General features: G+C 41.6%; 1 protein-coding gene across 9 annotated transcripts in view; it reads right to left on the bottom strand.

Moving 5' to 3' along the window:
• The window catches only part of LOC122553855 (calpain-3), a 107,743-nt gene that overhangs the window by 22,167 nt on the left and 72,995 nt on the right, over window positions 1–12,581 (bottom strand). For 6 of the 9 annotated variants that reach the window (XM_087990156.1, XM_043698285.2, XM_043698289.2 and 3 more), the window contains 4 exons: window positions 12,097–12,266; window positions 7,696–7,707; window positions 6,607–6,815; window positions 4,129–4,165 (listed from right to left, as the gene is read on the bottom strand). In XM_087990156.1, coding sequence (XP_087846282.1) covers window positions 4,129–4,165; window positions 6,607–6,815; window positions 7,696–7,707; window positions 12,097–12,266 — 428 coding nt within the window. The remainder of the gene's footprint in view (window positions 1–4,128; window positions 4,166–6,606; window positions 6,816–7,695; window positions 7,708–12,096; window positions 12,267–12,581) is intronic. The other 3 variants (XM_087990157.1, XM_087990155.1, XM_087990153.1) reach the window with 1 other exon arrangement.

A 12,581-nucleotide genomic window follows, 5' to 3' on the forward strand; every position in this document is an offset into this window, starting at 1 on the left:
CATTCCCCCCCTATCTAACTAGTTTAAAGCCCTCTCTACAGTCTGAGATATTCAATTCACCAGGACATGGTTGCAGCACAATTCAAGCAAGCCCATCTGACCAGAACAGCTCCATTCTACCCCAGTACGGCTCCATGAACCAAAAGCCATTCCACTCACACTAATCTTTGAGGTACATATTTAACTCCTTGACTTTACTCACCCTATGCTAGTTTGCCCATGGCCTTACATAGTAATCCAGAGTTTATTACTTTGGAGGTTCTGTTTTTTAAATTTACCTCCTGTTTAAGATCTTTCAGCAATACCTCAATCTAGTCCTACCAATGTCATTGGTACACACATGGATGAGTTGAGAGTGTGGTGCTGGAAAAGTACAGCAAGTTAGGAAGCATCCAAGGAGCAGGAATTTTTGACATTTCAGGCATATGCCCTTCATCAGGAATGTCGATTCTCCCACTCGTCGGATACTGTCTGACCTGCTGTTCTTTTCCAGCACCACATTCTCAATTCTGATCTCCAGCATCTGCAGTACTCATTTTCTCCACACACGTGGATGATGACTACTGGATTCTTTCCTTCAGCCTCAAGGAGATGTCCTTAATCCTGACACTGAGAAGGCAACACATCATTTGGGAATCCCGTTCACTGCTGAAGAGTATCTATTCTTCTCATTATACTGTTACCTATCACAACAACATTCCTATTTCCTCCAATCACTTCAATGCTTCCTTGCACGAAGGTGCCGTGGTCAGTTTGCTCATCCTCCCAAGTGGCCCAACTCTGGTCTGCACAGTTTGCAAGAATCTTATAACTGTTGGACAACTTCAGGATTTGAAATTCCTCGACAGTCCTGTCCCTGATCACATTACCTAGTCTGAGTGGTGTGACTGCCCTCTGGAGCAGGTAACTTTTCCCTTCCCTGATTACATTACATTACATTACATTACATTACAGTGTGGAAACAGGCCCTTCGGCCCAACAAGTCCACACTGACCCGCAGAAGCGCAACCCACCCATACCCCTACATTTGCCCCTTACCTAACATGGCCAATTTACCTGACCTGCACATCTTCGGACTGTGGGAGGAAACCGGAGCACCCGGAGGAAACCCACGCAGACACGGGGAGAATGTGCAAACTCCACACAGTCAGTCGCCTGAGGCGGGAATTGAACCCGGGTCTCTGGCGCTGTGAGGCAGCAATGCTAACCATTGTGCCACCGTGCCGCCCACGGTGTAATGTAATGTAATCTGATCTAGCACAATATATGCAGTTTAGATTCCAGCTCCTCAACTCAGATCCAAAGTTCCTCAAGCTGGAAACACAGTGTTCGCTCTGAATCACATCGGTGTTCAGCACTAACACATGTTGTAGCGGCAACACAAAATTGGGGGGGCGGATTTGTATTAGAAAATGATTTATTAACAAGAATCCTATGAGTCCAACTCCAGAATGAAACCTGTCCAAAACTAATTTGAACCCAGGCTTGAAAGCATACAGCTGGGACTCAATTTCCTAGCAGCATGCAAGGATGTACCACTCAGTGGCACTCATTTCTACTGTTTGCTGGCGAACAGAAAGTCCAAAGTTAGCCATCCATGGGCCAAGTATTTCTAAGACAGCCCATAAAATGGTATTTGAGGAAGAAAATTTTAGTATTTTGAGAGGCAGGGACAAAGTCATATTTGGGTTTTGGGTTGAGGGGTCTCTAGAGTTAAGGCTCTTTGGGTTTATAGTCAAGGACAGAAAGAGAGTCATGCAGTGTGTGAGGGAGTGAGGGAGCGAGATAGTTGGAAAGAGTTTTAGACCAGGAGAGGGAGGGAGGGAGGGAGGGGAAGACAGAGATAGATAGAGAAAGAGAGAGAGAGAGAGAGAGAGAGAAAGAGATAGTGAGTCAGACAGAAGGGAACGAAGGGAAGGAGGCAAGAAGACAGAGTCAGACAAAGGAGAGGAAGAGGGGATCGAGCAAGAGAGAGAAAGCGAGAGTCAGACTGTTGGAGAGAGAGGGAAGGAGCTAGAGAGAGACAGTCAGACAGAGTGAGAGGGAGTGAGGGAGGGAGCGAGATAGTTGGAGAGAGATTCAAACCGGGAGAGGGAGGGAGCAAGAGAGAGAGCCAAACAGAGGGGAATGAAGGGAAAGAAGTAGGAACAGAGAGTTAAACAGAGCGTGAGGAAGAGGGTATTGAGCGAGTCAGACAAAAATGGAAGCTGCTTCAAATCACAAAATCAAAAATGTCTTTTGTAGCTGCAAGTTCTTGCACAGGAAAATGCAGGCAGTCTTGTTGTAATCTGTGCTTTGATCCCAAGTATGCTGAAGGCAGATTTGTTTCTGTATTAAATGTATCCTATGCTCATGAGGCAAAGGTACCTTACCCATTTGCAAAGTAGCAATCTCATCCACACAACTTTCTGTGCTCCTCATAATTAACTGACAGCATTGCCCTCAGTGAACCACACTCTTCTAAAAGCTTTCAGACATCATATTCCAACAAAACATACGACAGCAAAGAATGGGACAGCTCACATTCCTGCAGCTGAGCCAACAGAAGATGATTGGGCAGAGGAGGAAGAAGCATTATTCACTCAGAACATGGGAGAAAAAGAACAGGAAAAGGATACTGTAGTTACATTAACACATTCAGCATCGACACAAATCCTGTGCAACTTGAATACTTTTAAAATTGTTGAGGTGCATTATCAGATGAAATACATTTCATGGAGAGTATGGCAGTATTGTTTGAATTTTCAAGCCTGAGGTATTTTCAATCCAAGATTTGATTCATAGGCCACAAATTATCTGTCTAATTGAAACTGGGCCCAACTAAGAAAAGCACTTTACTAGTTTTGGAAACATTTCACTGCTTCAGAAAGAGGTTAAAATACTGTTATTGACATCACAGGACCCAGATTAGCACTTCTGTATGAGGTTCCCCATTGAGAGCAGTGGGCACCACATCAGTCACCAATAACAGTCACATTAAACGAGTGGAAGCAAAGTAGGAAATGGAACCAATCCAATTTAAATGCTCACTTCTCCATTCTACAAATAGAGATTTATAATTTTACTGACTGCCACCATGTGTTCAACAAGTTAGTTCTAAAGGAGCTATTTGTGTCAGATTAGAATCCCTACAGAATGGAAACAGGTCCTTCAGCCCAACAAGTCCACACCAACCCTCCAAAGAGTAACCCACCCAGACCCATTCCCCAACCCTATATTTAGTCCTGACCGATGCACCAAACACTATGGGCAATTTTGTGTGGCCAATTCACCTGACCTGCACATCTTTGGATTGTGGGAGGAAACTGGAACACCCGGAGGAAACCCACACAGACACGGGGAGAATGTGCAACCTCCACACAGACGGTGTCCCGAGGCTGGAATCGAACCCAGGACCCTGGCGCTGTGAGGCAGCAGTGCCAACCACTGAGCCACCATGCCATGAGCTACTGTGTCTTTGGCATTCAATGTCAAGTCAAGCTTCCACATAAGCTACAGATTGTTAGAATAACTCAGCCTCACCCACTTTGTGTTTCTCAACCCCAGGTACAACATTTACATTTTCCGATGGCTTTGTTGAGTGGGACTGAGCAATCATGTCGATGTTCCATTGGCTTATCCTGAGCCATTGTTGCAGAAACAAATGTGACAAAGAATCCTCACAGCCAGTAAACAGAGGGAATTTTGATCCCATTAGTTTGGGCTGTATTCTAACCAAATTCGAGAAATGGTAGCACCGTTTTAATTGGTTTGCTACTGAGCATCGTATTCAGCACAGAGAAGAAATAAAAGAGAGTTGCTGTTCAGGAACATAACATACTTGGCAAGCAAATAAGCCATTCAAAGATAAATTCCTCAGGCTTCTCCCATTCAACTTCACTGCTGCCACTTCAGAAAAGGTTTGGTGGAAACCAAATTGCCATTCATAAACAATGGAGCAAGAAACACCCCCACAGCATTTTCTGGTTACAAGACCAAATTTTAAAAAAGGGTGTTGAATTTATCAAATGTGATCTTTTGGGAACAAAGGGTACACTGGAAGAGTTCTTGGAAAACCAGAATACATAAAATGTCACAATAAATGTCTGCTAAAGCAAAAAGATGAACACAATTAAAGATGGTACAAACCTTAGGGTTGTCATCTATGATGTGGCTCTCAGTTTCCCTGAAATTAATAAATTACACAAACAGTTATTGTCAAAAATAAAACTTTACACCTAAACTCTTCCAGCCATAAGTTGCAGTTAACTTCAATGTCCCAAGAAGGCATGGGGGTTTGGCTGGGATTTATAAACAAATGCAGGATCTGGATTGGCAGGATCTGGATTGGCAGGAATTGTGCGCTGCCAACATCTGTCAGTTCACCTATCATCCCAATCTTGAGTCATTTTCATTGTCATGGTGGGCAGCCAGCAGAAGCCAATCATTGATAACAGTGGGCCTCCATTCCTGCCAATAGGGATTTACCATCAGCAATACAGGTGGCCCACAGTAAACTGGATCATGACTATAAAACTTGACAGGCTCAGGGTGTGAAATGGGGGGGTGATGAGTGATGAGTCACATAACATTCCACCCAAACCATAATGGCTGGATGTCCCATGATGGTGTTTTAATAATACGATCACAGACAGGCAACCATTTTCGATTAAAAATAAAATTCACCTCTTTTCAGATGGCACCTCCTGGTCAAGTTCCTTCTCTTTTTCTCAAATATAAAACTGCAGATCCCATTTTCATGGATTGGGTGTTGATTTATCAGAGCTGAAAATGTGTTGCTGGAAAAGTGCAGCAGGTCAGGCAGCATCCAAGGAACAGGAGAATCGACGTTTCGGGCATACGCCCTTCTACAGGAATCCTGAAGAAGGGCTTATGCCCGAAATGTCGATTCTCCTGTTCCTTGGATGCTGCCTGACCTGCTGCGCTTTTCCAGCAACACATTTTCAGCTCTGATCTCCAGCATCTGTAGTCCTCACTTTCTCCTGTTGATTTATCAGTGCTGGTAAACCTCCTCTCAACATTCTCATCCCTAATGGAATAACCTCAGCTTTTCCAATTCAAACTTGTAACTGAACTTCCTTTCCCCTGAAATTATTTGTGCAAATGTTGTCTGCACCTCTCTAAACCCTTTAGATCCTTCCTAAGTTGCAGGGCCAAGATGTGTACATAAGACCAGTGCTCCAACTTAGGATAAACCAGTGTGTTTTACAATGATCCACTTAACATTCCTTTGGTTTCTTCTCTATGTCTCTAGTTATAAAACTCAGGATCTTATTGACTTTCTTAATCATTTTCTTAATATGACCCGCCACCTTCAATGATTTATACACATATGCAAAGGTGTCACTATTGCTTCGTTGCTCAATCTGTGCACTTTATATTGTGTTTCCTCATTTTTCCTATTGAACTGTATCATTTCACATTTCTCAGCAATAAATTAAGCTGTCATTCCAGTTTGGATCTGATAACTTGGCATAAGTACGCAGCAAATCACAAATCTTCTGAATTTATACAGCTCTAGGCCTTTACAAATTAGGCCACGGGGGCAATTGAGATTTATTGTTTAGCAACAATTTTTAAAAAACCAGCTGACTGTACAATATTGTTACCATTGTTATATTATTAATTGTTACCAGAGATTCTAATGGTGAGACTATCTTGAGACAAGTTAAGAATAATTCTGGCGATGAGTAACTTAAGTTTTCACTATGGGGGCACATAGTGTTAAAGACAAAACTTAGGGCAATTTAAATTTGTGATTACGAAATACTGTATCACATTTCTTAGAAACTTTTTAATCCACTTCACAAAAGATAGACTTTTTACTCAGTTGTGAGTGTCTCTGACGAGGCCACCATTTATTGATTTATTAATGTCAAAAGGGCAGTTAAGAGGCAACCACCCATGGCTATGGGTCTATGGTCACATTAACTCCAACTGGGTAAGGATGGCAGATTTCTTTCCCTGAAGACATTGGTGAACTCGATGGCTTTTTAATAACAATCATCAGCTGTCACCATTAGGCAAGCTTTTTAATTCCATCTTTTTACTGAATTCAAATTTCAATGTCTGATATGGTTGAATTCAAATCCATGTCCCCAGAGCATTAACCTGAGCCTAGTGACAATACTACTAGGCTACTGCCTTTCACATAGTGAAGCACATAGTCTGATTTTATATTGCAGACACTGCACCTAATCTGTACATTACAAAACTGCTCAAGTAACGGAAAGGAGAACCATTAGTTGATCATTTTCTTCAGATGGTGCTGACCAGTGAAGGAGTGTTTCCTAGGGGATATTGGGAAAACTCCTTGCTCTCTTTCTGAACACTACAACATCACTCTTCTATTGCAGGTCAATGATTCAGGTGAGGGGACTGCTGACAAGACACTGCCTTTGTAACACACTGTTTACAGAGTCGAGAGTGTGGCGCTGAAAAAGCACAGCAGGTCAGGCAGCATCCGAGGAGCAGGAGAATTGACGTTTTGAGCATAAGCCCTTCATCAGGAATAGGTGTTGTTTACAGAGTCACAGAATAACTATGATGTAGGAAGAGGCCATTTGGCCAACTGTCTAGACACATGCCCAGTGAGAGCTGACTTACTCTGATAGGTTTGGTTTTTCTGAGAAGACCCTCAGGACAAATTCCCCTTCTTGGTGAGGATCATATGTTGAAGGGACAATGACATATTCCCCTGGGGGGAGGCTGAAACGTTGCGATACCTCACGCAGGTTGATATATGACTTAGACCTGCACTTAGATGCCCGGTAGAGGAAGAAATCTTTGGGAAGGTGTTGTTTATTGCCTTGCATCTAGGAAAAAGAAACAAGTGAATAACTCTGGCAGGAATAAGAAGTCCAGTGTCCTTGGTTAGCAGCAGTAGTTCGGATTCCAATACAATCCCCATTCAATCCATCCCACCCAAAAACATATTGCAAATGCCTGAAGAAATTGGCCAAACAAGCATGCATTCGGTAAAGATTCTTCTTAGTTTTGTCTCCTTAAAATCATATCTGGCAGCATTTCAATAGCCTACAGGTTGCTCTATTTCTGGTGCAGACATTTAAATTGTTAAATATACCATTACTCATAAGGCCTTCTCTAAATATCCTGAATTGAGTCCATTTATCTGTTTATGATAGTTATTCCTCAATCCAACATACATTATTGTCCATTTATCACAGCTTAATTTCATTTTGTTCATGTCTGAGCAATTATATGAGTACTCTGAAACTTTTTTTCATATTTTTTGCTGTACCTTCTCATGCTAGAGCTACCCAAATGTATGTTTTATATTTGTTTGTACAAATGATGTGTTTATAAAATTATTGCTTCACATGATATAAGATTACAAAGCAGGATTTCTCCAGACGCTTGTATGAAGAAATTAACAGAAAATAGTCACTAAAATTAAAACATAATTTCCAAGGATGGTTAGCTAAAGCTAACTAGGTTGCAAATGACAAAAAGCACAACCATTTTAGAATAGGCAACACAGCAAGAAAGAGCAAACCAGGCACAGCAAACCAGGAACTGCAAACAAGTCAACAGAAAACAAGTCACAGAAAATATGTTAAAGCAAATATTCACAACTAATGTTACAGCAAGGGGAGTGTCATTAAAATAAAATGGCAAACAATGCATTACAACATGTTACCCCAATCCATGATTATCATCTGATTGCTCATTTACCTCTTTGGGCACCTTTACAAAGAAAAAATGTTAAAATTAATCAACTCCACACAAGTCAAAATTTGCACACACTAAGGTTAATTGACAAGTTATTATTCATATATGTGTGTGTGTGCGCATGTGTGCGTGTGTTGGGGGGGGGGGGGGTCTGTACATGTGTGGTTGCAAGGTAAAACTGCCCTGAGTCTCGACACTTGATCAACGCCCAGTGACTCAGTTACAAAAAACACGCGTGGACTAACAAGTGAGAACAAAATCAACTGAGCTGTGATTTCCTCATCCCAAAGTGAATTGGCCTCTCTTATCACGTTAAGAGTAGAGGGGGTTGATCAGATCAGGTTGAAGTTCTGCGGTAGTTGGTTTAGAATGGGAGTGGTCATGTTGGGAAGTCGTCAGGTCAAGGTAGGAGGTTGTCAGTTTATGTTGGGAATAATCAGGAAATTGTCACACAGAGGAGAGTGTCTGGAATGGGCTGCCAGAAGTAGTGGTGGAAGCAAGTACAATGTTGTCATTTAAGATGCATTTAGACAGGTACATGGTGGAATAGGTTTGGAGGGATATGGACCAAATGCAAGCAAGTGGGGTTTGTGTAATTCTGGGCAGCAAGGGCAAGTTGGGCCAAAAAGCCTGTTTCCATGCAACAGACCTTGATGACTCTCTGAAATAAAACCTCCGTCTAACCTGCAATAAACCTGGGCGAGTCTGAGCCTCCTGAGGTCCTAAGTCTGTATTAAAGATCAGTGCTTTCTTATCTGAAGCATGTTTCCAATTATATTTTGTGAACAAAATATTTTGGTTTAGGTTTCTTTATAGTTTAAGGACCATGTTTTTTTTTAAGTTGTGGACTGAAGTGAGAAAGAACTGTGTTAAAACTAGTGTTTTAGAAGGATGACTGCAAGCTTTGAAATGAAAGTAACTTGACATCCATGGCAAACATATCATACATAACTCTTAGAGGATACAGTAATTAAAGTAGTTATAGACAAACAAGAGCTGAGGATGCTACGAGGTGGCAATAGAAGTTGATTGATCTATGGACTGGTGACCAGTTACAAATGATAAGAAGGGCTTTTTCCTTGCCAAAACCACATGATTGGTTCTCAGCTAACTAAACTGCTTGAAGCTGGATGCAAGTTACAAAGAAGGGATTTGAACTCCACAAGCTCAGAAGCTGTCTCTCTGTTCTCTGCAGTCAAAACTCATTTTACTTCTGAAGAAAACCAGTTAATGTTTCCTTCAACATTTTCTGCAGACTATAATTGATAAATTGAAGACAGTTTACAAGTGAACCAGCCATCCCATGCCTCTTACAAACCAGTGGAAATATTTGGTGGAAGCCAGGTAGAAACTTTCAGATCAGCAAGAACAAAATCAACCATAAAAACAAAGAACTGCAGATGCAAAAACAGAAATTGCTGGAGAACTCAGCAGGTCTGGCAGCATCTGTAGGAAGAAAGCAGAGTTAGCATTTCATGTCTTCATTTTCCTTCCCATGTCTCCATAACCCTTGGCCCCTAAGTAGAACAAAAATATTTCTACCTCAGCCTTGAATATATTCAATGAGCCAGTCTTCACACTCGCTGTGGAAGAAAATTCAAAACATCTGAGAGAAGAAATCCTGCCTCATCTCCCACTTATCTCCTTATTTTCAAACTGTCCTTTTGAGTGGCAACACCCTCACACCGTTTAACCTGCTAAGCCCATTTAGAATGTTATGATTCAAAAGGATGACCACTCAAAATTCCTCACTCCAGTAAGTAACGGCCCTGTCTCTCGGCTTTTTGTAATAAGAAATTCCCTTCATCCCAGGAATCAATTAGTGAACCTTCTCTGAATTGCTTCCAATGCAATTATATTCCACCTCAAGTAAGGATAGAGCAGATGTGGAAAGAATGTTTCCACTAGTAGGAGAGATTAGGAACATGTGCATAGCTTCACAGTGAAGGGACAACCCTTTAGAACTGAGATGAGGAGGAATTTCTTCAGGCAGAGGATGGTGAATCTGTAGAACTCATTATTGCAGAAGGCTGTGGAGGCCAAGTCATTGAGTGTATTTAATACAGAGATAGATAGATTCTTGATTACCATAGGGATCAAGGCAGGAGAATGGGGTTGAGAAACATATCAGCCATAATCAAATGGTAGAGCAGACTCAATGGTCCGAATGTCTGGGTTCTGCTCCTATACCTATGGTCTTAAGGGGAGCAAAGTTGTATACAATACTCAAGGTGTGGTCTCACAGCTGTAGTGAGACTTCCTTTTATATTCCATCCTCCTTATGTTGTAGTTTGTAGGACCTTGCTGTCTGGCAAATATGCTGCTGTTTTTCAAATTACAATAGGGACTGCACTTCAAAAATATTTCAGTAGTTATTCACAACTCTTTGAGGTTATGAAAGATTAAATATAAATGCAATTCTTTTGATGACAGCACATTTTAATCTATGAGAACAGCCACTACCTCATTCTGCCTGAAATTAGATGAGCAATATAATACTAGAGTCATAGAGTCCTACACAATATAATACTAGAGTCATAGAGTCCTACATCATGGAAACAGGCCTGTTAGCTCAAACTAGTCCATGCTGACCATAATGTCCATCCACGCTAACGCCATTTCCCTGTACTTTGTCCATATCCTCCAAAAACGTTTCCTATCCATGTATTTGTCCAAACATTCAAATGTTGTTAATGTACCCGCCTCAACCACTTCCTCTGGCAACTCATTCCATATGCGTACCACCCTCTGTATAAAACAGTGCCCCTCAGGTTCCCTTTGATTCTTTCCCTCTAACCTTAAACTGGTGCCCTCTAGTCCTTGATTCCCCAATCTTAGGAAAAAGACTGACTGCATTCATCCTATCCATTCACCGTCTTATACACTTCTATAAGGTCCCGCCTCAGTCTCCTATGCACTGAAGAAAAAAGTCCTAGCTTGTCCAACCTTCCCCTATAATACAGATCATTGAGTCCTGGTAACATCCTTGTAAATTTCTTCTGCACTCTTTCCAGTTTAATAACATCCTTCCTATAGAAAAGTGACCAAAACTGAACACAATACTCCAAATGCGGCCTCACCAACATCCTGTACAAATGCAACATAACTTCTCAACTTCTATACTCAATGCCCTGACTGATGAAAGCCAGTGATGCCAGAAGCCTTCCTCACTGTCCATGATTCCGCCAATTTTATTGTCATCTACAAACTTACTAATCATGCCTTGTATATTCTCATCCAAATCATTGATATAGATAACAAACACTAATAGGTACAACACTGACCCCTGAGGCACTCCACTAGTCACAGGCCTCCAGTCCAATAAGCATCCTTCCCCTATTACCCTCTGCTTCCTACCATCAAGCCAATTGTGTATCCAATTTGCCACCTCTCCCTGGATTCCATGCAATCTAACCTTCTAGAGCAGCCCACTATGTGGAACCTTATCAAAAGCCTTGGTGAAATCCATACAGACTACATCTACCACCCTGCTCTCATCAACCTTCCAGGTCACTTCGTCAAAGAACTCATAATAAATTTGTGAGGTATGGTCTCCCACACAGAAAGCCATACTGACTACTCCTAATCAAACCCTGTCTTTCCAAATGCATGCATATCTTATCTCTTAGAATCTTCTCAAATAACATATGTACCACACGCTAGGACTTACTGTTCTACAGTTCCCATGTTTTTCTTTGCAGCCTTTCTCGAATAAGTGCATAACATTCACTAACCTCCAGTCTTCTGGCACCTCACCCGTGACTAACGATAATGCAAACATATCAGCCAGGACCCCTGCAATTTCTTCTCTAGCCTCACACTATATCTTGGATATATCTGGTCATACATTCTAATACATCCAACACATCCCCATACTCCATACTGTGATATGGAGTGTTCCCAAGATATCAGCAAGTTCCCAAGTCTTCATATCTTTCTCAACGGTAAGCACAGTAGAAATATTCATTAAGGGCCTCGTCCACCTCCTGCAGTTCTACACATATATGTCTCATATCTTTCTCAACGGTAAGCACAGTAGAAATATTCATTAAGGGCCTCGTCCACCTCCTGCAGTTCTACACATATATGTCCACTTTGGTCCTTGAGGGGTCACATTCTCTCTTTAGTTATTCTTTTTCTTTTAATATACTCAAAGACCATCTTAGGATTCACCCTAATCTTCTCAGCCAAGGCTATCTAGTGCCCCCTTTTCATTCTCCTGATTTCCTTCTTCAGTAAACTCCTGTATCCCCTATTTACCTCCAAGGATTCCCTTGATCTCAGCTGCATGTACCTGAACCATGCCTTCTTTTTTTTCGGTCAAAGCTTCAATATCTCATCATCCTAGTTTTGCTCTGTCAACCTATCTCTGAATACTATATGAATATCCCAAACAGTATCTACCTCATAAATAGCAAATCCAATGGTATGGAAGTTGACACCCATCCTGCGTTCCTTCCGCCGATTCTTTTGCATTAGAGCAACAACAAATGTGCAGAGGACCTCGGCAACTTCAGGATCATCATCCTCCTCACAGAGTTTCAATCGGTACTGAGGATTCGTCCAGAATGTGTCTTAAAAGAAAGAATAGTATGTGCATTTATAAAATCATGAACAGCATGGATAGGATGAATAGCCTATTTTCATTTTCCTAGAGTGGAGGTGTCAAAAACTAGAGGACACAGGTTTAAGGTGAGAGGGGAAAGGTATATAAGGGTCCCAAGAGGCAACTTTTTCACACAGAGGGTGGTGTGTGCATAGAACAAGCTGCCAGAGAAGATGGTGGAAACAGATATAATTACAACATTTAAATGGCATCTGGATGGGCATATGAATAGGAAGGGTTTAGAAGGACATGGGCCAAATGCTGGCAAATGGGACTAGATCAG

This window comes from Chiloscyllium plagiosum, unplaced genomic scaffold (genome assembly GCF_037043375.1).
Source record: "Chiloscyllium plagiosum isolate Xiang-an unplaced genomic scaffold, Cpla_swu_hap1 HiC_scaffold_8, whole genome shotgun sequence".
Classification (NCBI taxonomy): Eukaryota; Metazoa; Chordata; class Chondrichthyes; order Orectolobiformes; family Hemiscylliidae; genus Chiloscyllium; species Chiloscyllium plagiosum.